The sequence below is a fragment of the Phyllopteryx taeniolatus genome, chromosome 2 (genome assembly GCF_024500385.1).
Source record: "Phyllopteryx taeniolatus isolate TA_2022b chromosome 2, UOR_Ptae_1.2, whole genome shotgun sequence".
NCBI lineage: Eukaryota > Metazoa > Chordata > Actinopteri > Syngnathiformes > Syngnathidae > Phyllopteryx > Phyllopteryx taeniolatus.
In genome coordinates this window covers 8,268,111-8,292,530 of record NC_084503.1, presented here as the reverse complement: position 1 = coordinate 8,292,530, position 24,420 = coordinate 8,268,111, and the positions used below count along the sequence as shown (strand labels likewise).

At 42.4% G+C, this 24,420-nt stretch overlaps 1 protein-coding gene and 1 long non-coding RNA gene across 12 annotated transcripts in view; both read left to right on the top strand.

Annotated features, from left to right (window-relative positions):
- Positions 1–2,406, top strand: part of LOC133470298 (uncharacterized) — a 101,094-nt gene extending 98,688 nt beyond the window's left edge. The window contains exon 4 of the long non-coding RNA XR_009785951.1: positions 1,231–2,406. This is a non-coding gene — a long non-coding RNA (uncharacterized LOC133470298). The remainder of the gene's footprint in view (positions 1–1,230) is intronic.
- A 207-nt stretch (positions 2,407–2,613) lies between these two features.
- Positions 2,614–24,420, top strand: part of LOC133470229 (serine/threonine-protein kinase BRSK2-like) — a 145,363-nt gene continuing 123,556 nt past the window's right edge. For 4 of the 11 annotated variants that reach the window (XM_061758358.1, XM_061758387.1, XM_061758378.1 and 1 more), the window contains exon 1: positions 2,615–3,007. In XM_061758358.1, coding sequence (XP_061614342.1) covers positions 2,914–3,007 — 94 coding nt within the window. In that variant the 5' untranslated portion in view covers positions 2,615–2,913. Of the gene's footprint in view, positions 3,008–24,420 lie in introns of all 11 variants that reach the window. The other 7 variants (XM_061758347.1, XM_061758338.1, XM_061758333.1 and 4 more) reach the window with 3 other exon arrangements.

The following is a 24,420-nucleotide window of genomic DNA, read 5'->3' as shown; positions in this document are numbered from 1 at the left end:
AATAAATAAAACACAATCAGGCTCTGTTCACAAAAATTGGACTTAAACACATATTAAACGTTTGGCACAGAGGTACTGGATTTCCAGCACCAGGACAGAGTACTAAGCTATAGCTCTGCATCCTCAAACGCAGATTGGTCTTCCTTTTTGCGTCTCTGCTAGTTTTTTCTCAGACGCAGGACGCACATCAAATGAGAGCCGTGACGTTTGACTCCATTTGACCAATCAAACAAACCCAGGCATTCGTATGACTGCCCACACAAAAAGCAAAGTTTTCAAAGTGACTCAGTGCCATAAAGCATGGCAGAAATCGATAATTACCTTGCAGATAGGCTCCAGCTCACCCACGACTCTGATGATGATGATGATGATGGTGCTAATAAACAATTTGGAGATGAACGATTCTCTAGGCTCAGTCAATTAAATATGTGGCTCAAAAAAATGTGTACGGCACTATCCGTGAGTTTCATTGACAATTCTGCATTTTTTGGGGGGAAAAAAATATCCCGGCCCCGCCTGTGTGGAGTTTGCATGTTCTCCCCGTGCCTGGGTGGGTTTTCTCCAGGCACTCCGGTTTCCTCCCACCTTAAAAACATGCAGGCTAGGTTAATTGAAGACTCTAAATTGCCTGTAGGTGTGAAACTCAGTGTGAATGGTTGTTTGTTTATATGTGCCCTGCGATTGGCTGGCGACCAGTTCAGGGAATACGCCGCCTCTCGCCCAGAGTCAGCTGGGATAGGCTCCAGCACGCCCGCGACCCTAGTGAGGAGAAGCGGTAAAGAAAATGGATGGATGGACAATGCATTTGATCTGTAAGCGAGTTTTGAGGCCCACAAGGATACTGTACATGAATGGAACAACTGCATAAACAAAATTAATAAAACAAAAATATAAGTGGACCAGGATAGAGGCTGTAAGGGCAGTGAGGGGTGGGCGGAGTTGATCGGTTGATATTACATAGGTGGAAGTAACTGATATGCGAATGGAATGAGAGTATGTGCCAATGAATGTTCTCATTCATCCAGGTCATTTAATTCTCAGGGCATTGGAGCGGACTTTGCTGGTTGTTTTCTAAGACAACCAGACCAGTACAGCCCTGAGAATGATAGTGCTCTATCGAGGGTGACGCCAAGACTCTTAACCTAGAAACTAAGGAAGGATCACCTGAGATGGAGAAACTGTCAACTTTGTCATTTTGTGTTGACAAGGAGAACTTCTATTTTGTCATAGGTGCTGCAGAAAATGGATGGCTGGACGTCACACATCAGCTGTGTCAGCATTTCGGCCTGCAAGAACTTCACTTGGAACTTGAGGAACATATAAGAGGCTGTCTTGGTCTGCTTTTGTAAAATGTAATGCTCCGTGGGATAAAAACCAGCAGATCAACCACAGCACGTGAATGCAAATTGTAGTTTGTCCGACTCATTCGGCAGAGGTGGGATTAAGTCTCAAGTCAAAACCTTCAAGTCTCAAACAAGTCTCAAGTCGAGTCGCCACTAAATTTCAAGCAAGTCGAGTCAAGTCATTACTTGGTTTAAGCAAGTCACAAGTCAAGTCATAAAATCCAGTCGGTGTGGTAATAAAATAATCAAAGTTTTTTTCACCATAAATCATTCATTCATTCATTCATCTTCCGTCTGGCTTTTCCTCACTAGGGTCGCGGGCGTGCTGGAGCCTATCCCAGCTAACTTCGGGCGAGAGGCGGGGTACACCCTGAACTGGGTGCCAGCCAATCGCAGGGCACATACAAACAAACAACCATTCGCACTCACATTCACACCTATGGGCAATTTAGAGTCCTCAATCAACCTACCGCGCGTGTTTTTGGGATGTGGGAAGAAACCGGTGTGCCCGGAGAAAACCCACGCAGGCACGGGGAGAACATGCAAACTCCACACAGGCGGGGCCGGGATTTGAACCCCGGTCCTCAGAACTGTGAGGCGGATCTGCTAACCAGTGGCATAAATCATAACACTAAAAAAAGTATTCGCACCTTATCAATGTTAAATGAACTGAGACTATGATTGATTGAATTAATTGCACTGAATTGTTTGAAAGTTGTATTTCAAACTCAATTGAACTGGACTATATTTCTGAACAAACTATGCTGTGTACTTTGTGGGGCTCTACGTTATAGGGAGGGGCAGCCCTGCGTGTGCGCGTGCGGGTGTGCGTGTTTCAAGCTGTTTCCCTCTGACAAAACCCCTGGCCCCAGCGCGGACCCCCAGTGAAATTGGTCTTAAGTGAATTAAAAGACCATTTCTTTGCCTTAGTTTGTCAAAAATACTGTGTTTGTGAAACTGTTAGTCAAAGTGATTTTGGGCAATATCTGAATTTGCAAATTCCTATTTTAGATTTGTGTCTCTTGACTGTTCATGCGGCGATTAAAGAAATAACTACTCACCAGTTACTCAGCACTTGAGTCGTTTTTTTTTTTCACTGAATACTTTCATTTCAGACATATTGTTCTAAAGTAACAGTACTCTTACTTGAATAGCGACCATTTCTTGGTCTCTATCCACTTCTGGTCGTCAGTCGTCACACATTCTAAACAGAAGAATGACTCGTGAACGAGGGCGGTTATAGCATTTATTTTGAAAGAAACAACCGGAAGTAGACCATATTAACTTAGCCTTTGACTAGGACGCTAAAGCGACAACGGATGCTGTCCCATCATCAGTTCACACCCGACAGGCGCTGCAGCGCACCGCTCTCCCATGACCCCCAGGTTCACAGCCCTAAACTGAGCCGCACCGTGGACGACGAGACCGGAGGACATCGAGGAAGGGACGTGGGGAAACGCCGACAGGGGCAAAGTCCACTGCGCAGCACAATTGCGGTTCTCTCCCTAGAAACGCGTCCAACTTGGACAAGAAATATACGCCCCTCCCGCGTGTCATTTCACGCCTAAACATGTCATCATCGGGCAAGGAGGCCAGTAGCGGACATTGCGCCAACTATGTGGGACCCTACCGCTTGGAGAAGACGCTGGGAAAAGGACAAACAGGTTAGTAGCGTTAGCGGTGGACGCTGCTGCACCGGCAGGTCCTCGTCATCTCAGCACCGACATGCCTTGCTGACATTGCACGTGTCTCGGCAATGCTGCTGTTCGTGGGCCATCGGATGTGAGGAACGCCGGGAATGTTGCAGATCAATGTTGCGTCTGCGGCTGTGCTGCGCGAGGACACAGACGCCGCTCTCATTGTGGCGATGATGGCCGTGCTGCTGGGAGTGTGCCTTTAATCCTTGTTGTCAGGCAGAGTGCTTGGCGATAATGGGCCCTTGTGATTTTTGGGCTTGAATCTAATTCCGTTATGGCATCCATTTGTCACATTAGCAGTGTGCTAAGTTTGCCCTCTGCGGAGGCTGCTGCACTTTGCAGCTGTCACTTAAGGCTGACGCACGCTGAAGACATCCGGCTCATTTGGGAGCCTTTGTATGAGCTCGACTGGTGCCTCGCAAACTTTTCACACCGAGTACCTACTACTACCTAGAAAAATGCTTAGCTCTCCAAGCACCACCATATGACCAACATTAAACTACAGTAACATAGTCGGCCCAAGTGTTCATAAATGTGTATTTATTATTGTAAGTCCACTCTTAACAGGGATGCACAGTTTGAAAATGGACAGCGCCTTTAAATATAGGAAAAGGGGGAAAAATACAACTTGATGATTAAATAAAAAAATGTTGCTCATAAACAAACAAAAATCATACTTAAATGTTTCAAAATAAACACTACTTAAAGATGATTTGCAAATGTGTTGTACTGTACTAAAATGTTAAAATACAACTGAACTGTGAGAAGTAAAAATGGAAAATCAGCTAAGTGGGCTAAGTCGACCACAAAAATTGGTTGACACAAAGATTTCTGCCTCAAAACAATAAATAATAATAATAATTTAAAAAAAACATTTGCATCCAGAACCATGTTTGGCCACTGTCCATGTGTACCGCATGGACCGACCTTTGTAATTGTGGACCGCTAAACATTTGTCGACGGGGGGGCTGACGGACCTTGGCGATTGCGGACCACTGTGGTAGTGGTCCGCGGCCCGGGGATTGAGGACCACTCAATCAGGAGTTGACAGCTCCCGTCCCTTTCTTCCCCGAGTGTCCAAGACATGAGGGTGCAAGTCCAATGACCCGACCACAAAGTCGATCATCGAACTGCGGCCTAGGGTGTGCTGGTGCCAAGTGCATGTATGGGCACCCTTATATTTGAACATAGTGTTTGTTATGGACAATATGTGACGAGCACAGAAGTCCAATACCAAAACACCGCTCCAGTTCTGATTGGGGGGGGGCCGTTCTTCCCAGTCATGACCTCCCACAGGGGGTGAGCCCATGGAAATGAGGACCCACGTTGCCTCTTAGGGCTGTGCCCGGCCGGGCCCCATGGGTGCAGGCCCGGCCACCGGGCGCTCTCAATCTAGCCCGACCTCCAGGCCTGGCTCCAGATGAGGGCTCAGGTGACCCGCATCCGGGCGAGGGAAAACGTCTTCCAATGTGTGTACTCATCATCGTGGCTCTTTGAGCTGTGCTTTGCTGGTCCCTCACCTAGGAGCTGTTTTCCCTATGTGACCCTAACAGGGGCATAAATCCCTTGACAACTTCGCTCCCAGAATCACTGGGACACACAAACCCCTCCACCACGATAAGGTGACGGCTCAAGGAGGGGTTTAAGCTTCATGTTAGTGAAATTAATTTATCTAAGTAATTGATATTTGGACTACTCATGTTGTATTGAGGTGGCACGGTGGACGACTGGTTTGAGCGTCTGCTTCACAGTTCTGAGGACCGGGGTTCAATTCCCAGCCCCGCCTGTGTGAAGTTTGCATGTTCTCCCCGTGGCTTCGTGGGTTTTGTCCGGCTCTCCGGTTTCCTTCCACATCCCAAAAACATGCATGGTAGGTTAATTGAAGACTTTAAATTGCCCGTAGGTGCGAATGGTTGTTAGTTTATATGTGCCCTGCGATTGGCTGGCAACCAGTTCAGGGTGTTTTCCGCCTCCTGCCCGATGATAGCTGGGATAGGCTCCAGCGCCCCCGCGACCCTTGTGAGGATGAGCGGCTCAGAAAATGGTTGGATGGATGAATGTTGTATTGAGCAGATAGACCCTTTCCCACATCACAATAAATATATTTCAATACATTCTGTAAGTGGTGCGGTGGACAGGATCTGGCTCCCGGGCCTTGAGTTTGACATCTGTGCTCGAGATACTCACTGAAAAGTCTCACACGATTTTCTGACATCTGGTATGACATTATGCATGCTGTTTGTTCAACCTGTTTGCTTGACTTTTGAAGCATAGTTTTGTGCGTGTTCACTGTAGTTATGTTTGCGGTGTTTCGGGTTGTGGATTGATTTAAAATATCCTCATCACGTCACAGTGGAGTGATACTAAAACTGGCACAGAATAAAGTGGTTAAATTGAAGATCTCATTGGACAAGCTTTCATGTCTCTTCAAAAAATTTTTTATGCTAAAACGACTGTCTCAAAACAAAGGTTTATCAATTTCAGGGGTTCGGTTTTAACAATATGTAGTAGCAGCATCTGCGATTGGCTGGCGACCAGTCCAGGGAGTACTCAGCCTCTTGCCTGAAGATAGCTGGGATAGGCTCCAGCACGCCCGCGACCCTTGTGAGGATAAGCGGTACAGAAAATGGATGGATGGATGGATGGATGGATTGTAACAGCATGACAAGTACAAACACTGTAACTGTCTTCATCATCATGCTATCATCCATTTAGTGCAGCTGCATCACACATTGTATGGCTGGCTCAGGTTAGGTTCAGCTGTCCCGCCATCTGTTAAAACATGCAGCCAGAAATGTTCAAGGTATCTCCCTGCAGTCCCAGCATGTAGAACCCGAACTGCATTACTTCCCCTGGGTAGATGGAAAAAATCACAACTGGTTAACTACTTTCTATTCATAGTTGGAATTTAATGACTATAACATTATCTTACAATAGTTATATACATTTTTTTTGGGACCAGGTTTGTGGATGTGTGCATTAAAGTCATATGATTAGAACATTGCCCATGTTAATCAGCATGATAAATCTTAGATTGTGAATAGGACGAACGGTAGAAAATGAATGAATGAATGTGTTACATTCACACTGCCTTTCTACTTTGCTTGTAACACAGGTTCATGGTCTCCAACCACTCACATCTATTATTGTCAATCCAAATGCAACATTTAGAATACCATACACTATTGATGCATTCTTTGAATCATTCCAATTAATCCTGGTGTAACAGCTGTCTTGTGCTCTAGTAAGCAACATTAGGGAAGAGTTGTATATTTTGCTCCAGGGCTTTACCTAAACTATACTGTGGTAAATTGAAACCAAAAGGTGTAATTTTTTTTTTGTTTTTTTTTTGTGACCAACAAAGACGATGTGCTCAATACTACCAAAGCTCACAAGTATTATCACATTATATACTGTACATTAAACATACATTAAACTATACGAGTGATAGTACAGTACAGTACAGTACAACAGTACTGGGACTTTTGAAGATGGACATATTTCCAGAACTAACATTTGAAATAGTTGATGAAGACAAAGGTATGGAGAGAAGCCCGGAAATGTCACAGCAAACCTTCCGGTGGTGCTCATGTGATTAAAAGACACATTAAATAGGTATGTTACTGAAATCATTTACAAAATATAGGATATTGGATAGAGGATAGAAACACGAATAAAATGAGCCCTAGTTTGTAAGAATCTGATGAGGATTAAGGATTTTATGCCACTTTTTTTTGTCAAATTGGTCCAAATGCACTTGTCCAGAAATCAATGTAAATCAATAAGAAATGTTTTGACCGAAACTCTTTGCTAGGAAAATAAATAAATTTTATTTGTGAAGCACTTTATAATACATAGCAATGCAACTCAAAGTGAGTTCAAAACATGATAAAACAGACAAAATTTCAGGATGAAAAAACTCACCCTTTCCTTGCCCACAGATAAATGCAGACACACCCACACAAACAGACATACCCAAACACACACACACACACACACACACACAGAGCATCTATTGACTAAAAGTGTAGAGAAAGTATAGAGACATGGAAACATGGTAAAGCACTGAGGATCCAGGTCCGTTCAAGCCATCTCATTTTCCGGGGCAAACCGAGAGCAAGAGCATCGTCAGAATTTCACAGCAAACAATAATAATAATAGTTCATCACGTCCATATCGTTTTCCGTCGTGTCCGAATCCTATGAATGTGTCATTTTGGACGCTGAAATCGAAGAACCACAGAAAATCTCATCTGAATTGAACATTTAAAAAAATGAGGTGGTAAAGTGATTTCCCAACAATGTCATTGGAAAATACCAAGGACGACCTTGCGCGAAACAATAAAAAAAATTCATTTTGGTGGACCTCGGCTAAATCCAAGTGCCTGAAATCTGGCACAGCGAAATGGAAAGAAAGGGTGGCCATTTTTCTGGATTTAGTAACATACCTACATAAACGACACATTAAATGTACAAACAAGAGTGGACACTTGGCCAACAAGCTAATGTGGCTAACTAGGGCTCAGTTGATCGTTGTGGCGTGCCCACTAATTGACGTAAATAGCATGACGCGACTCAACGAGAAGACTAGTCCAACTTGCGCTGTGAAAATGAAAACAGAAAAACAAACTTCATTTACTTAATTTTTTTGGTCACTGTTGACGCTGACGGTTTGGCTAATTAGCATGTAATGCTAATGGCTAACTCTGCGGCTAATGCCACAATTTGCTGTTATTTGTGTTGTTTGAGCACAATCAATGATTCAATAAACAAAGACATCTTCAATCATCAAATTGTAGAATTGTTGTATAAATATCATATCGCAATATCACACTCGAGGTCGTGATGTTGTGATGATGTTATACTGCGGCCTCGTGCCTACGCCCTAATCACAGCCGTGATGATATACTGTACAAAATCACTCCCTCTTGGGTGATATTGCTTAATTATCAGGCCAAGATGCTTACCGTTTACATACAGCATTACTTGAATTGGTGATTGAGTCTGTAAGTGGGATATTCTTAATGCATTGGACACAAATATCCCCCACCCTCACCCACCGTGCAATCCAGATCCGTGTGTTTCATTGATCAGAAGGTAACGTTGTTGCAGCTCTGCTGATAGGTTTTTGCTGGGTAGGGGGAGTCAGCACTGAGAAATTTGTTGTACGAGTTAAAATGTGAATTATCATGACAGAATTCTCAACATGAAGAATGGCTCACTCACAGACAAGTTTTCAGAAATAGGTAACTAACAAAAGGTTTACTTGGTTGTTTAATTTCACACTTGATGGCTGTGCAGGGGCTAAAGAGACCCAGCTGATAATATACAGGCAAATAAAAAGCCAATCTTCCATAATATGTCCCTTTTAATGGTCATAAAACATGGCGTACAAACAACGGAAAAATATGTCTTAAAAGTCATACAATTTTTGGACGTGTCATAATGCTTGACGTCCGCATTTTTGCCAGCATCAAAGAATTTACTATTTGTGCGTGTTTAATATTTTTGTTTTGTGGCTTATATTTTATACACCAGAAGTTACTGCGAAGCAAGCAGACTCATTTAAAGCAGAAAGACAGCGTCCTAGTACCTTTGTCATATCACTCATAGATGAATACTGGTAGGCTGGTAGTAAATGACTGAGCAGAAGTCATGGCTCCGTTGCCACGTTAAGCATTGTTGCTTGTTTCATTTTGGTAGGTTTTAACTTCCCATTGTTAATCCCTTTCCTATTGTCTTGATTGGACCCTCAGTCGGAGCTGGCATTGACCGAGATTTTGTAAACAAAAGGACTTTTACTGTGACTGGTGTTGCACATTTGAGTCTGAACATTACTTAAACCATTGCCTGTGTAGTTAATAAGGGTTTTATGATGCAAAGAGTTTTGATTCTGGAAAATCCATCTTCTTCTTTTCCTTTCGGCTTATCCCGTTATGGGTCGCCACAGCGTGTCATCTTTTTCCATTTAAGCCTATCTCCTGCATCCTCCTCTCTAACACCTGTCCCACCGAGTTCCTTTCCTGGATGCCGTACTTACCCATCACTTCTTAATCACCGCTGTTTCCTTCGCCAACATGTCCATTACAATCTGAACCAATCACGACTCGCTCTCTGTCTGTCTGTTATGTTCAGAACTACCTCGTTTAGCTCCTTCCAGAATTTCTCTTTTCACCTCGAGGTCACATCCTACCTGTGGGGCATAGCCACTAATCACATAACACCCTTAATTTCAAGTTTCAGCCTCATCACTCGATCTGATACTCTTTTCACCTCCAAGACATTCTTAGCTAACTCTTCTTTTAAAATAACCCCGACTCCATTTCTCTTCCCATCTACACCATGGAAAAATAATTTAAACCCTGCCCCTAAACTTCGAGCCTTACTGCCTTTCCACCTGGTCTCCTGGACACACAATATATCAACCTTTCTCCTAATCATCATGTCAACCAACCCTCGAGATTTTCCTGTCATTGTCCCAACATTCAAAACAAAACGTTACACTGAAAAGTGATATGAATATGAAAAAAAAATATGCAATGCACTGCATCTGCAATAGGTGAACCGTGATATAACAAGGTAACACTGTACTTGATCTTCACGAGAATGTTTTTTGAACGTTGATCAAAAGGGAATTCGACTGACCTTCGAGGTACCACTCTCAACAGCTCTCATTCACGTTTTTGTGAATTTGGTTTATTGTGTTTAAAAGTTAACCCTAACTTTTTTACCCATTATCCCCCTGAAGCGATCTTTACGTGGAAATGTTTTGTGCGTTCCCTCATGTTCACACGGTACGTGCGAGTTTTGTGAGGGTGTTCACTACATGGGGACATGAAAGGATGTGCAAGTACTCGTGAGGCAGCTGCTGTGCGGGCCGAAGAAGAGGGAAGCTCTTCTTGTTGGCGGCTGTTTGTATGAATTGAAGGCTCCAGTGCTGAGCTGGCAGTAAGGGGAGGCCTGTACGGCATATCATTAAAACTTCCTCCATAATGCTGTGTGTGTGTGTGTGTGTGTGTGTGTGCGTGCGTGCGTGCGTGTGTAATAATCTCAGGGGACTTCTGAGGCTGTGGAACAGGCTATTTTTAGCTTGTTGAAATAAACGTCATCCGGTCTTGTAAATTCAAATTTTTTTTGTCATTGATATTATTACACAAAGCAATTCCACATAGATTCATTATGGCGGTCTCCGCTTACATTGTTCATGATGGTTTGGCGCTGTGGCGTTTAGTTTAAATTCTTAAGCAGTTCATTGAATATCCTATTTCGAAAGTGTAAAATTAGCTGAAATATTTTTCATTCACACAATGAAACAGCTTCGGTCGAGCTCATGTAAGCTAATTTGGCCATCAGGCTTCACCTCTGCCATTTTGAACACCATAAATGGCCAGCTTTCTGTTCTCAGCGACGAGACTTAAGTTGAACAATGCAACCATGGTGTGTCCAATGACTGAATGGCGCGAGGCTGTGCTGAATGAACAATTAGTCTGTGTGTTTGTGGGTGTGTGAGAGAGAGTGAGCAAGTGTATGTCGGGGGTGAAGAACTCGTCTTCATATTTTCATTCCCTTTGGCCTGGTGCTCATTTTCAGTGTTGGCCAACAGTAGGCATGGTTGTCATGGCTTCCTGTGCGATCCTGTGACAATGATCACTCTCGTCCTCCATAACCATCCCTCTTTTTCTCCTGCTCTCACTACTTTTGCATAAGCAGGTAGTCGAACGATTGCCTCTCCTTTTGATTCATCTTTGTGACTGACTTAGATGTAGTTAAGGTTACAGAACTTTTAAAAAAAATGTTTGTATTTTTATATCTATGTTATTTTTGTCCTCTTTGTTTGGCTTTCTTGTGCCCTTGACACATGAAGGCTGATATATACAGCCATGGTATGGTGGCACTAAAAAAAATGACAAATCCGTGTTCCTGCTCCTTTTATTTGTTAAGAGATACATAGGCTGCCTTTGTGAATAACTATGTTATAAAGACACATACATCATTCATTTTTTTCAATAATCTGCCTGTATAGTTGATCTGAAAATCACAAAAAGCATCCCTGGTCCTAGTAGTCAAGTGTGTGCATACGTATGTGTGTGTGTGCGCGTGTGTGTGTCTGTGTGTGTGTGTGTGTGTGCGTACATGTGTGTTAAGTGTGTAGTTGCGCATACCTGTGCCTGTGTGAATGCAGCAGAGAAAGCCCAGCGCAGATGGCTGCCTTTAGGTGACTGAGATATACAGCTTATTTATCAGCAGGTTGCAGGTGGTAACATTCCCACCACTTTCAACATGAAGGCTCATGTATACAGTCATGTGTTTGTGCGTGTGTGTGTGTGTGTGTGTGTGTGTGTGTTTGTGTGTGCGTGCACGCGTATGTGTGAGTTTTCTAGTTGTGGGCATAGTTGATGGCTAACTTCATGCTATACTTGTAGAACTGGGCCAAGTTATTATGAATAAGCAAGTGGCAATTCTGCCGACTGGCCACTGCATTGGAGTAAGGGCGCTTGGTGTTTATATAGCATGCTGTTCCCAGCTTGCGTCAGCGCGGCCCTGTTTGAGCCCCGGCCAAAAAATCCAGACAACTAAGACGGTGAAAAAGAGTTTTATGCTCTCGCTCAACAATTCAGTACTATATTGTTGTCAGTCCTTGCACGTTTTCAATACTTATCTTCAACCTTACTTGATCTATTTAGAAACAAAACATGATTATGACTTTTGCGTGTCTTTAAATATTTTTGACATGGAAAGTAAAAATAAATAACTGATTTCATGTGGTCTCACAAGTCTGCACACCCTGTTATACAGTAACTCGGGTAGCGGCTGTTTTCAATTCAGAATTAACCAATCACATGTTAAATGGCGGCGGCACGGTGGATGACTGGTTAGCACATCTGCCTCACAGTTCTGAGGACCCAGATTCAAATCCGGCCTCGCGTGTATGCAGTTTGCATGTTCTCCCCGTGCCTGGGTGGCTTTTCTCCGGGTAGTCCGGTTTCCTCCCACATCCCCCAAAAATGCATGGTAGGTTAATTGAAGACTCTAAATTGCCCGTAGGTGTGAATGTGAGTGCGAAGGTTTGTTTATATGTGCTCTGTGATTGGCTAGCGACCAGTTCAGGGTGTACCTCGCCTCTCGCCCAGAGTCAGTTGGGATAGGCTCCAGACCCTAGTGAGGATAAGCGGTACGGGAGATGAATGAATGAATGAAGGAATGTTAACTGGGGTTCAGCACACACCTGCCACCATTTAAAGTAGAGGCCGATTGATATGGGATTTTTGTGGCCGATACCAATACTGTGACCAATCTGTGACCCACCCAAAACGGGTCCGCGACCCACAAGTTAGAAATCACTGCAACATAATGACCGATAATTGAAAAATTGACCGATATATAAAATAAGAACATTGAAATACGCAGTCTATATACTGTACATGAACACAAATTCTTACAATACCCAAAATATGGCTCAAGGCAAAGAAGCAGAACAATACTACATTTAAATAAATAACTTTAATTAGTACACTGCCAACATCAGCACTGTAACCTGTAAGATGGCTAAGTCTTATTTGGGTAATGGTGGACATTGGAATTAACTAACCCTTTCATATATCTTTGGTTATCTCCCAAAGATAATTTACACAACTGCAAAATGCTTCATGATAATCTTGAATTAACTGTTAACAAATATGAAACTTACGGTACGTTAAAACGGTTTCTAAAAGTTGTATGGAATTGATATTACCAAGAACTTGACGTCTCTACAGAGTTGATGACGGGAAGAAAACTGGTTAGAGAGACTGTCAAGAAGCTGACAGAAACATTGAAGGAGCTGCAGGAATTTCTGGCAAATGTTTGTGTTTGTTCTGTGGTCCCGGGTTGAAATCCGGCCTCGCTTGTGTGGAGTTTGCGTGTTCTTCCCGTGCCTGCGTTGGTTTTCTCCGGGTACTCCATCCATCCATCCATTTTCTGAGCCGCTTCTGGAGCCTATCCCAGCTATCATCGGGCAGGAGGCGGGGTACACCCTGAACTGGTGGCCCGACAATCGCAGGGCACATATAGACAAACAACCATCCGCACCCACATTAACACCTCCGGACAATTTAGAGTCTTCAATTAACCTTACATGCATGTTTTTTGGGATGTGGGAGGAAACCGGATGATTTATTTTGTAATAATATTATATCCTGTTACGATTCACATTTATGTTCCAAAACATTTATTTTAGTCTGCTAACATTTGTTAATCCTGTTTAGCCTTCACCCTAAAGTGTGCTTTGTGTTTTTTCCTCGTGTGTGATTGAGTTTGACAACCCTGCCGAGATATCCATAGTGCCTGAGCTCAATTTTGGGGGGTGTCCTGGTAGCCATCAAACTACCCCATCTCACAAGACACACTTCTGTTCTTTCCATGGCTGTCTTACTCCACCAGTCTCCCCAGTCTCCCCCTTTTGTTCTCGCAATCTCACCGAGGCTAAAGCCCAACGTTATCTCTGCATCCCTGTAGCTTGAATGAGTCATTATTGGGAGGAAGAGGATGATTTTCATCTTCAAATACCTCTCTGGACTAATACCTCTCTGTCGCTCAGCTTAGTCAGCCTTCTCCTTGCAGGACAAATTCACATAATACAGCCACATGTATGCACATGCTACGTCATGAAACAAGTCCTTCTGGAGAGGGCACTTTACGATTACAGCCAAATGGACCCTGAGTGGTGTTCGTCAATGTTGTGAATCAATTCATCATGGTTTTGTGGAACAAAAAAAAATATGGCTACACATTGATAGTCTCTTAACACATTTAGTAGGATAAAGATAATAGCAAGAAACATCTATTAGTAAAGCAGACAGAGCGATACAAAATCGGAACAGGAAGAGCAAAGTTCATAGTATTTGCATCTCCATTAGGAAATTGTTGACTATCCTATCAGTGGGAACCATTTTTGTCTCTGGCTTACTTGCACATTGTGACACAATCCTTGTGTGTCTCAATCGGAAATATTTCCACAGGTAAATAAACCCCTTGTTGAGAAAGAAGTAGTAGTAGTCGCTCACTCAGAAAACCATGTATTTATTGTCGTCCCAATCCAATGAAAAATATGAAGCATAAATGCCAGGTAATATGTGTTCTTCTTGCAAGAGGGCAATAAATTACTTGGGGCGCTGGCAGTGCCAGTTTCTGGCGTTGTCATAATGGGCCATATTCTCCCATATGCATTAGAGGAAAAGAGATTCTTCCATCAACTTAAGTCTGTCATTTAAGCACCTTCTTACCCGATACGCGCTCTGGGTGGAACAACCCTAAAATGTGGGCGTTCCCTGTCAAATCTGGCCTTGTGCGTATTCTCCCGTCAGTAGTAGGAGTTTTTCTCTTACACGCTTCAGAGGCAGTAGAAAGTCTAGTGCCCTGAGAAGGGGAAATGTTTCCAATACTTTTCACTTTTTACTGTTGTTATTGTGATTTGGTACTTTGTGCTTACATACAGAGTTAATGCTGTTCATTGTGTCTGGTTTGTACAACTTCCATCATACACCATTACATAACGTTTGCATATGACATTGCCTTTTTTTTTGTTGGTCTCTGAAGCCCTGTGTTATCGCTGTCACATTAGCTCGCCGAGCAGCAGATGTTTTGAGTAGGTTTACACATATTGTGTGAATAGTTTGCTGAATCCGTTGAATGTGTATACATTGAGGAGACATTTCTCTTGTCTGAATGGATTCTTGGCTGTTCAAGCTGTTTGAAATTAGTGAAATTAGTTTGTGTTAATTGATGCGCTTGTGTCCTGGATCTCTCGTTAAACAATTATGATTATTGTTTCCTGGGAAGAACTTTAATTAGCCTGTGCAGTGTCTATGCACATTTAGATCATCGATTCGGGAGTGCAAGAGATCGCTTCCTTGTTAGGGGTAAATGCATAATATGTGTGTACCAATTGAGTCAATATATTTGTTTGGACATAAATGGACTGTGTTGCCACCTGCCGTGGTAGTTGCCTGCCTTCATCAGTGAGGGATAGTGAGTATGTGTTGTTGACATCTGCGTGGATCATTCAGGGAGAAATTAGGTTTTTAAATCCTGCTGGTGGCAGCACGGCCATGAGTTTCTATCACTCCCAATCATCTCTTATAACTCTTATCAGCTTCATTGCAGATGAAGGTGGCGGTACTGAAGTAACTGACCAAGCAGCAAGAATAGTCTTGAGGCTGAGCAATCAAGCTCACCCTTGAAGAAGTTTTACAGCTTCAAAAAAAATCTATTCACATTCAGTGTTCATATTTAAAAAGCTGTTCAAACAAATGCAAACTGCGGTTAAGATGAAGTTGCTGGCCACTATTGTGAACTAAATGTTAAATGATTCATTTACAATTTGGTTTCCAATGCCTGCCATGCTTAAGGGGGAGGGCATAATAACATATAAAAGAAGGAGGAAAGACACATATTATTGAGTAATGTAAAATGTTATTTTGAGTGAGTTGTCATGGATTGCTTTCACTTGACTGAGTGGGGACAGAGCATCAGAGCCGGCGAAGATGTCGTCATTCTTGGCACATTCTGCCTTTTTTGTTGGGAGAAAGCGTGATAACAAAGAATGCAGTGCAGCAGAATGTGCTATTCCATCAGGACTCACAAATAACACATTTGTAATTATTGATTTAATCTCAAACGTGAAGTAAGAATTGCAAAGGGGTAAGAATTCACATTATCTTTTTCTAATTATGAGAGAGATCTTAGATCACATAATGGTAAACAAAAGATGTTTTCTTGCTTTTGTAAGCTTGCAAAATAAACAAATCAGATTTTTGATTATGCACAAGAGTGCAACAAAGACAAATGAAAAAACTATTGGTAACATTTTTCTTTTTGCCAAATTGTCCTTCTTTAAAATGTGTTCATCACTTGCTAAACTGAAATAAAACAATACAAACAAAATGCTCGCATACTAATCTGATACTTAAATGGTTTGCAACTCTGACTTGCTTTAATACTTCTGCTTTAAAGTTGTAGTTTTATGTGGAATATATCAATTGAACAAAATCATGGTGTTAAAGCTGCTTGTTTCGACCTTTGGTGTAACCTTTGCTACAGGAATGTACTTTCCCGTTTGTCATGTCTATTCTTTAATCCAGTTCTACTTCCTTCATGATCTGCTTGGCTGGACTTGGACTTGCTACCATATTCAGATGGTACCCATTTTCAATCAATAACTAATAGCAGGGAATCAAGTCAAAATGGGCAATGGTTGTAGATAAGCTCTGGTCCTGCAGACATTCCTTCACGAAAGAAATGTTTAAAATAAAAATTCAATTGTGCAGAAATTCTCCCTACCTTAAACAGTATTTTATCACAATCAAAAAGCAATTTGGATTTGACTCTTGAGTCAGCACCTACCATGTGCAGGTGTGGGGCAGGGGGAATTACTGTTCATTCCTTATTCAACTCTAAGGTCATGCTCAGCCTTCTGAGCAATCGATTGCAATATGGAGTACAATATATAAAGCTCATACTGTATATATTGGCAAAATAAACTCATATTATTGAAAACATGGAAGGGGAATTAAGTTGCTTAAAAGTATTGCTAACATGTTGTTATCATGCTATTCTTGTTTCTCATGTAAGTGGTGTTTTGTGTTTTCATATGAACGTGACAAATGGGAAAACCCCTTCCTGCCTCAGAATAGACATGCCGAGCTCTCAGTTGGCACATAAGGATCAGCGAATGAGCTGCCTGGAGCTTCCAACATTAGTGAAACATCCAATCATGTCGCATAATCAGAACAAAAAAATGTGTGAGTGTTTGTGCATGTGCGTGTGTAGCTGCGCGCGAGTGTGTGTGTGTGTGAGAGAGAGAGAGTGAGAGCGAGACAGAGAGAGAGAGAGAGAGAGAGAGAGAGCGGCAGATGAGTGGATGGGGTGGTTATTGGGTGAAGAGGCGTAAGAAACACTATCATACTCAATTTTCTGCTTGGACTGGCAGGTACCTCTACTGTCAGGACACCATTCTGGGGGCGCATTCTGTGATTCTAGGGAGGTGTTGGTCAGAAGTGAAATATGTTTTACAAGAGAAATTCATTGTGTGTGTGTGTGTGTATATATATATATATATATATATATAGATATAAAGTGGTACAGAAAGTATTCAGACTCCCTTAAATTTGTACTCTTTGTTATGTTGCAGTCATTTGCTAAAATCATTTAAGTTCATTTTTTCGCTCATTAATGTAACCAACCAACACAGCACCCCATATTGACAGGAAAAAGGGAATTGTTGAATTTTTTTGCAGATTTATTAAAATAGAAAAACTGAAATATCACACAGCCATAAGTATTCAGACCCTTTGCTCAGTATTTAGTAGAAGCACCCTTTTGAGCTAATACAGCCATGAGTCTTTTTGGGAATGATGCTTGGTGTGAAAGATGAAGTTTTTCACACCTGGATTTGGGGATCCTCTGCCATTCCTCCTTGCAGATCCTCTCCAGTTCTGTCAGGTTGGATGGTGAACGTTGGTGGACAGCCATTTTCAGGTCTCGCCAGAGATGCTCAATTGGGTTTAAGTCAGGGCTCTGGCTGGGCCATTCAAGAACAGTCACGGAGTTGTTCTGAAGCCACTCCGTTATTTTAGCTGTGTGCTTCTGGTCATTGTCTTGTTGGAAGGTGAACCTTTGTCCCAGTCTGAGGTCCTGAGCACTCTGGAGAAGGTTTTTGTCCAGGATATCCATGTACTTGGCCAGATTAATCTTTCCTTCGAATGCTGTCCCTGCAGCTGAAAAACACCCCCACGGCATGATGCTGTCAGCACCATACTTCACTTTTGGGACTGTATTGGACAGGCGATGAGCAGTGTCTGGTTTTCATCACACACACACCTTAGAATTAAGGCCAAAAAGTTCTATCTTGGTCTCATCAGACCAGAGAATCTTATTTATCACCATCTTGGAGTCCAGGTGTTTTTTAGTAAATTCCATGCAGGCTTTCATGTGTCTTGCACTGAGGAGAGGCTTCCGTCGGGCCTCTCTGCCATAAAGCCCCGGCTGGCGGAGGGCTGGAGTGATGGTTAACTTTCTAGAACTTTCTCCCATCTCCCGACTGCATCTCTGGAGCTCAGCCACAATGATCTTTGGGTTCTTCTTTACCTCTCTCACCAAGGCTCTTTTCCCCCGATTGCTCAGTTTGGCTGGATAGCCAGCTCTAGGAAGGGTTCTGGTCGTCACAAACGTCTTCCATTTCAGGATTGTGGAGGCCACTGTAGGTGGAACATGATTTGCAAATCACTGTATTCTGTTTTTATTTATGTTTAACACAACGTCCCAACTTCATTGGAATTGGGGTTGTATTTGAGCGGTGCAAATAAATGTTTTTCTGCATGAAGAAAATTTATTTTGCCTTATTGTACTCTTCAGAGTCTTCCAGATTGCTTAATTATGTTAAAATTTAAAAAAATATCTGAGGGGGCCCGGGGAATCCACACAGACCCCCCTACAATATATATATATATTTTTGTCACCTTTTTCATGCCTTTGGTGTTTGCATGTCTGCCCTAGTGAGGACAAGCAGTTTGGAAAATGGGTGGATATTTATATATATGGTGGGCAGTACCTCAACTTTTCCATCTATCCATTTTCTGTACCGGTTCTCCTCACTAGGATCGCGGGCGTGCTGGATCCTATCCCAGCTATCTTCGGGCGAGAGGCGGGGTACACCCTGAACTGGTCTCCAGCCAATCACATGGCACATACAAACAAACAACCATTCACACTCACATTTACACATCCGGGCAATTTAGAGTCCATGCATGTTTTTGGGGATGTGGGAGGAAACCGGAGTGCCTGGAGAAAACCCACGCAGGCACGGGGAGAACATGCAAACTCCACACAGGCGGGGCCGGGATTTGAAGAATTGTAAGGTAGATGTGCTAACCAGTCATCCACCGTGCCACCCTCAACTCCCGTGTTTAATAATTTAAACTTTTAAGGTAATCGGTCTGGGGTTTATGAGTCAAGCATAGAATGGATTAGTTCTTATTTGTCACTACATGTCATCTGTCTTTGTGTTGCCTGGTGTCATGTCTTTTCTTCAAAGTGTTTCACCCTCTTTTGATGAGTTCAAAATACTCCCTCTTTGGTTGTTTGTATTGTGATATTTATTGGGAAGTCGGACAGAGCAACGTTTGCGATTTGTGGATTCTATAAGATAAAGATTAGTCTTCCAAATTGGGCTGGTAAAGATCTTACAAACACACACACACACACACACACATGCACTTACATACAGAATTTTTCTGTATGAGACTCATCTGCTGCAAGACCATTTAATGAAACGATCAGTTTGATTAGATACGTTTTTTTCTCGTCAAAGCAACGACCATAACTGTTAAAAAAACAGATTAAATTAATAAGAAAATACATTTGTGCATCTGTGTAAAGGAAGCTTGTAGCTTGTAGCATAAAAACACAAATGGAACAGGGCCGTGCTTAAATTGTCAAATTTTGTCAGAGATGGTCTTTTGGGACAACTAACCTAGGGTTTAACATACATCACATCAATGAAAGGGCTCTCGGAGTGAACCTTGAAGATAGATGTCTGCTGTAGGGAATCCTTTTTTTCCCCTTTCAGTATCTGGCTAGTATGCAAAGACAATAGGAGTGCGGGTGGTGTCGGGTAGGGGCCAGATCCAGATCCATCAGTCATGTAAGAGTGGCCTTAATCTTCCTCTAATCCAACCATACAGTGTGTAACAGACTAACACATGCATTGAATCTGTCACACCAAACAAAATGAGGACATGGTGAGGACGAGACGTTTTCGAATGATGATATAAATGAATCTAAATTTTCTATATTTTTCATCGGACAGCGAAAGCATGGAGGAAAGAAAATCTAATCTTTTAAAAATGAATTTGAAGTAAATTCTTTATGGTCTCCTGCATGTCCTTTTAATAGTATGTAGCCAAGCGACAAATGGCAACATGTTGTATATGGTCATGTTTAAAGGTCCCGTATTTTCCTCAACCAAACCTTTCGAGTATTTGGGATGTAATATTGTCGCTACGGTGCCACACTAAACGTGAAATATGAATTAAAATCATCCACTCATTCCTGAGTTCCAGACGCTTTTCTGTCGAGAGGCCTGACATCAGGTCATTTGAATTTCTTTAGCTTATCTACGTCACTAGCGAAGCTCTCCGCCTACCTCTTTTCTCCCGAGCCAGAGCTGTCAACACAACAAACGTGTGCTCACACAAACAAACAAACAACTCATAGAATTTGTCAAAGAGAGCCATTATTAGGCATATGTCCACATCAAAATATCAACACATTAAAACGTAAACATTAGGGTTGGGTATCGTTTGAATTTGAACAATTTAACCTGAATTTTTCAGGTTCCTTATTTAGAATCCAGTTCTAAATGATTCTTGATTCTGATTCTTTTAGGGGGCTGGGTCAAAAAAGTTTGCATGGTTTAAATAAAGGGTGTCCAAATTACGAACATCCATTTTCTTAGCAGTGTGCAGCATAGACTAAAATGAATATTTGACTCTGGGTTCTTTATAACCATTATCAATATCAAACCTATGAACTAAAAGGCAATGTGTGTGGAACTAACCCAGTTGACTTAAAATTAATTAATTAATTAATTAATGTTTCAGCTAACAGTTAAATATAGCATTGTTAAAATAATTAATTGGGACTGTTTTATCACATCAAATGGTATATATGTGCAAGTTTTAACTTGACTTCCTGTTTTAAGCTTGTAGCCTTTTATTTTGAAGGGTATGCACCGCAACTCAGCATTTTGGCACGAAAAGTAACTTCACATGGCACCAGTGATTTAAATTTTTTTTTAATGGATGGAACCAAATGCTATAAAACGTTGATTCCTTTCCATACTCAACGATGAGGCACAAGGTTAGTGATTGTGATACTGTGAGACGACATTTATGTGAATTTTGTCCCAATTCATTGTGATGTAAAGTTGCTACGGTGAAGTTTTAGCTCAATGTTAAGGTTTTTTTTTCATGTCATCGGCTCTTACATTGGTTTGAAGACTAAAATAAATGCTAACAATCAGTGCAGAAATGCAACCAACCGTTTTTCTTGTTAGCTTTCTCAATGTTGGCATAAACGTATTTTATTGTTTCAGTCACCCAATTGACTGATAGTTGACTTCACTAAAGCTCCACGCGTCAGATGCTGCACGGCATGAAAGCCTCCTTTGCACAATATAATCTTATTCCAAATGTTGCACTGAGGCGACTGGTCATTAATTTGAACAAAGATAAGAGACACTTTTGTCCGCCGCCGTTGGGCACAAGCACGTCTTCGTACGCGTTCTTCTTCGTTGGTTTTCGCCACACTATTCTTCGGGTTCGCCGGACTAGGCATCGAAACTGGGAACCGAATTTTTTAAATTTGAACAATTCAGGGAGAACTGGAACGTTAGCCCCGGCTCCAATCGGTTCTTGATTCTCGATGCCCAACCCTAGTAAACATACAACATCGTGTGATAGCGGTGAAAAGAGAGCTCTTGGCTATTTCTCACTGGTCACCTATTCTGGCATTTTCCCAATTTTTCCCCAGCTCACTGCCCTGTGTATCAGGGAATGTTACAGAATGCAGGTTTGAGGTCGATCTGGGAATTTTCCAAGTTCCAATATAGTGTCAGAGGTGAAACAGAGGTGGAACGTTGTCAGCCGTGACCAGAGGGTGAAGTTTAACACCTAAGACTCAGCGTAACGCCCCTTTGTGTTGAAAACAATTGTTACTGCCATGCTGATGTTGCCATTCATCTAATTGTGTTAATAGAGGTTGTGTTCTCTCAACGTCCACAAGAGAAAGCAATGTCCCGCTTCAGCATGTTTTGTCTGAAAGGCAGAGGGGAATTCATCCTGGCTCTTCTGTTACATCTCTGATGCCCCAGTTCACTGGGAATGCAGTGTGGAACGGGTTTATGTTCCTTTATATAAATATTTCTCATCCCAATAATTTTTGCTGTGTTTTTAAATTTGATTCCTGTAAATGTTTTTTTTTTCATCTAACAGCAACAATATTTGATGACAGATAAATCATCCATCCATCCATTCATCCATTTTCTGAGCCGCTTCTCCTCACTAGGGTCGCGGGCGTGCTGGAGCCTATCCCAGCTGTCATCGGGCAGGAGGCGGGGTACACCCTGAACTGGTTGCCAGCCAATCGCAGGGCACATATAAACAAACAACCATTCGCACTGACATTCACACCTGCAGGCAATTTAGAGTCTCCAGTTAATGCATGTTTTTTGGGATGTGGGAGGAAACCGGAGTGCCCGGAGAAAACCCACACAGGCACGGGGAGAACATGCAAACTCCACACAGGCGGGACCGGGGATTGAACCCTGCTCCTCAGAACTGTGAGGCTGACGCTCTAACCAGTCTTCCACCGTGCCGCCGCCAGATAAATCACTGTATTAATAATAAACATCCATCCATCCATTTTCCGTACCGCTTATCCACACTAGGGTGCTGGAATCTATCCCTGCTATTTTTGGGTGAGAGGCGGGGTACACCCTGAACTGGTCGGCAGCCAATCACAGCAATAATAAACATTTAAAGAGTAATCAATAAAGCTTGACTGAATGGCAGCTGAGCTTTTTTATGGTTAAAATAACCTTGTGGATTAGCGTCCTGAAGATTGGTTATCTGTACAGCAGAGGTGGCGGACTCAAGCCAAACGTGAGTCTCCAATTTCAGGATTTAGGACTTGCTTGGCTAAAACCTCACTTGACTATTTACTTGGTATTTATGAGGTAAAAACATGACTTAACAAGCCTTGTCATTTGAAGGGGACAGGGTACCATTTTATTTTACGGATAATGTTTACTATTCACGGTGGGCGACTGGTTAGCACATTTGCCTCACAGTTCTGAGGACCCGGGTTCAAATCCGGCCTCGCGTGTGTCGAACTTGTATGTTCTCCCTGTGCCTGCGTGGGTTTTTCTCTGGGTACTCCGATTTCCTCCTACGTCCCCAAAACATGGTAGGTTGAGTGAAGAAGTCCTTAAGGTATTTTTTTTTCCGCAAACTCCATGCGGGCTTTCGTGTGTCTGAGGAGAGGCTTCCGTCGGGCCACTCTGCCATAAAGCCCCGACTGGTGGAGGGCTGCAGCGATGGTTGACTTTCTAGAACTTTCTCCCATCTCCCGACTGCGTCTCTGGAGCTCAGCTACAGTGATCTCTGTGTTCTTCTTTACCTCTCTCACCTAGGCTCTTCTCCCCCGATATCTCAGTTTGGCCGGACGGCCAGCTCTAAGAAGGGTTCTGATCCTCCCAAACGTCTTCCATTTCAGGATTGTGGAGGCCACTGTGCTCTTAGGAATCTTAAGTGGAGCAGAATTTTTTTTTGTATTCTTGGCCATATCTGTGCCTTGCCACAACTCTGTCTCTGAGCTCTTCGGGCAGTTCCTTTGACCTCATGATTCTCATTTGTTCTGACATGCACTGTGAGCTCTAAAGTCTTATGTAGACAGGTGTGTGGCTTTCCTAATTAAGTCCAATCAGTATAATCAAACACAGCTGGACTCCATTGTAGGTGTAGAACCATCTCAAGGATGATCAGAACAAATGGACAGCACCCGAGTGAAATATATGAGTGTCACAGCAAAGGGACTGAATACTAATCATAATTTAAGTTATTCTTTTTTAATAAATCTGCAAAAATTTCAACAATTCCATTTTTTTCTGTTAATATGGGGTGCTGTGTGTACATTGATGAGGAAAAAAATGTACTTAAACGATTTTAGCAAATGGCTGCAATGTAACAAGTAGTTTATTATAATTTAAGGGGGTCTGAATACTTGAATACCCACTGTGTGTGTGTATGTGTGTATATATATATATATATATATATATATATGTATATATATACACACACACACACACACATACAGATGTAAATCAGACTTTTAATGTTATCACTGAAAAAACATCATCACTCCAATATTTGTTGTGACTGAGCAGGATTATGACTTGATTTATGACTTGGTAAGTGATTACTTTCTCGACGTCCTTTGCTTAATTTTTGCCATAGTAACCTCTGGACTTGGGACACGTCTGCTATACACACTACCGTTAGAGCGCTGCAGTTGTGTTTTCCCTCAGATAAAAGCACAGATTGTAACTTGAGTGAAAATATTAATCATGGAAACCTGGGAGTGGCTGTTGACAGGAGGTCATGACCCTCATTACAGCACCTGCCAGATGGCACACCCCTTCACTAAAACAGAACATTCCATACATCCATTTTCAACACCGCTTATCTTGTTTAGGGTCACGGGGCGCTGGAGCCCATCCCAGCTGACTTCGGGCAAAAGGCAGACTACAACCTGAACTGGTCGCCAGTCAGCCGCAGGGCACATATA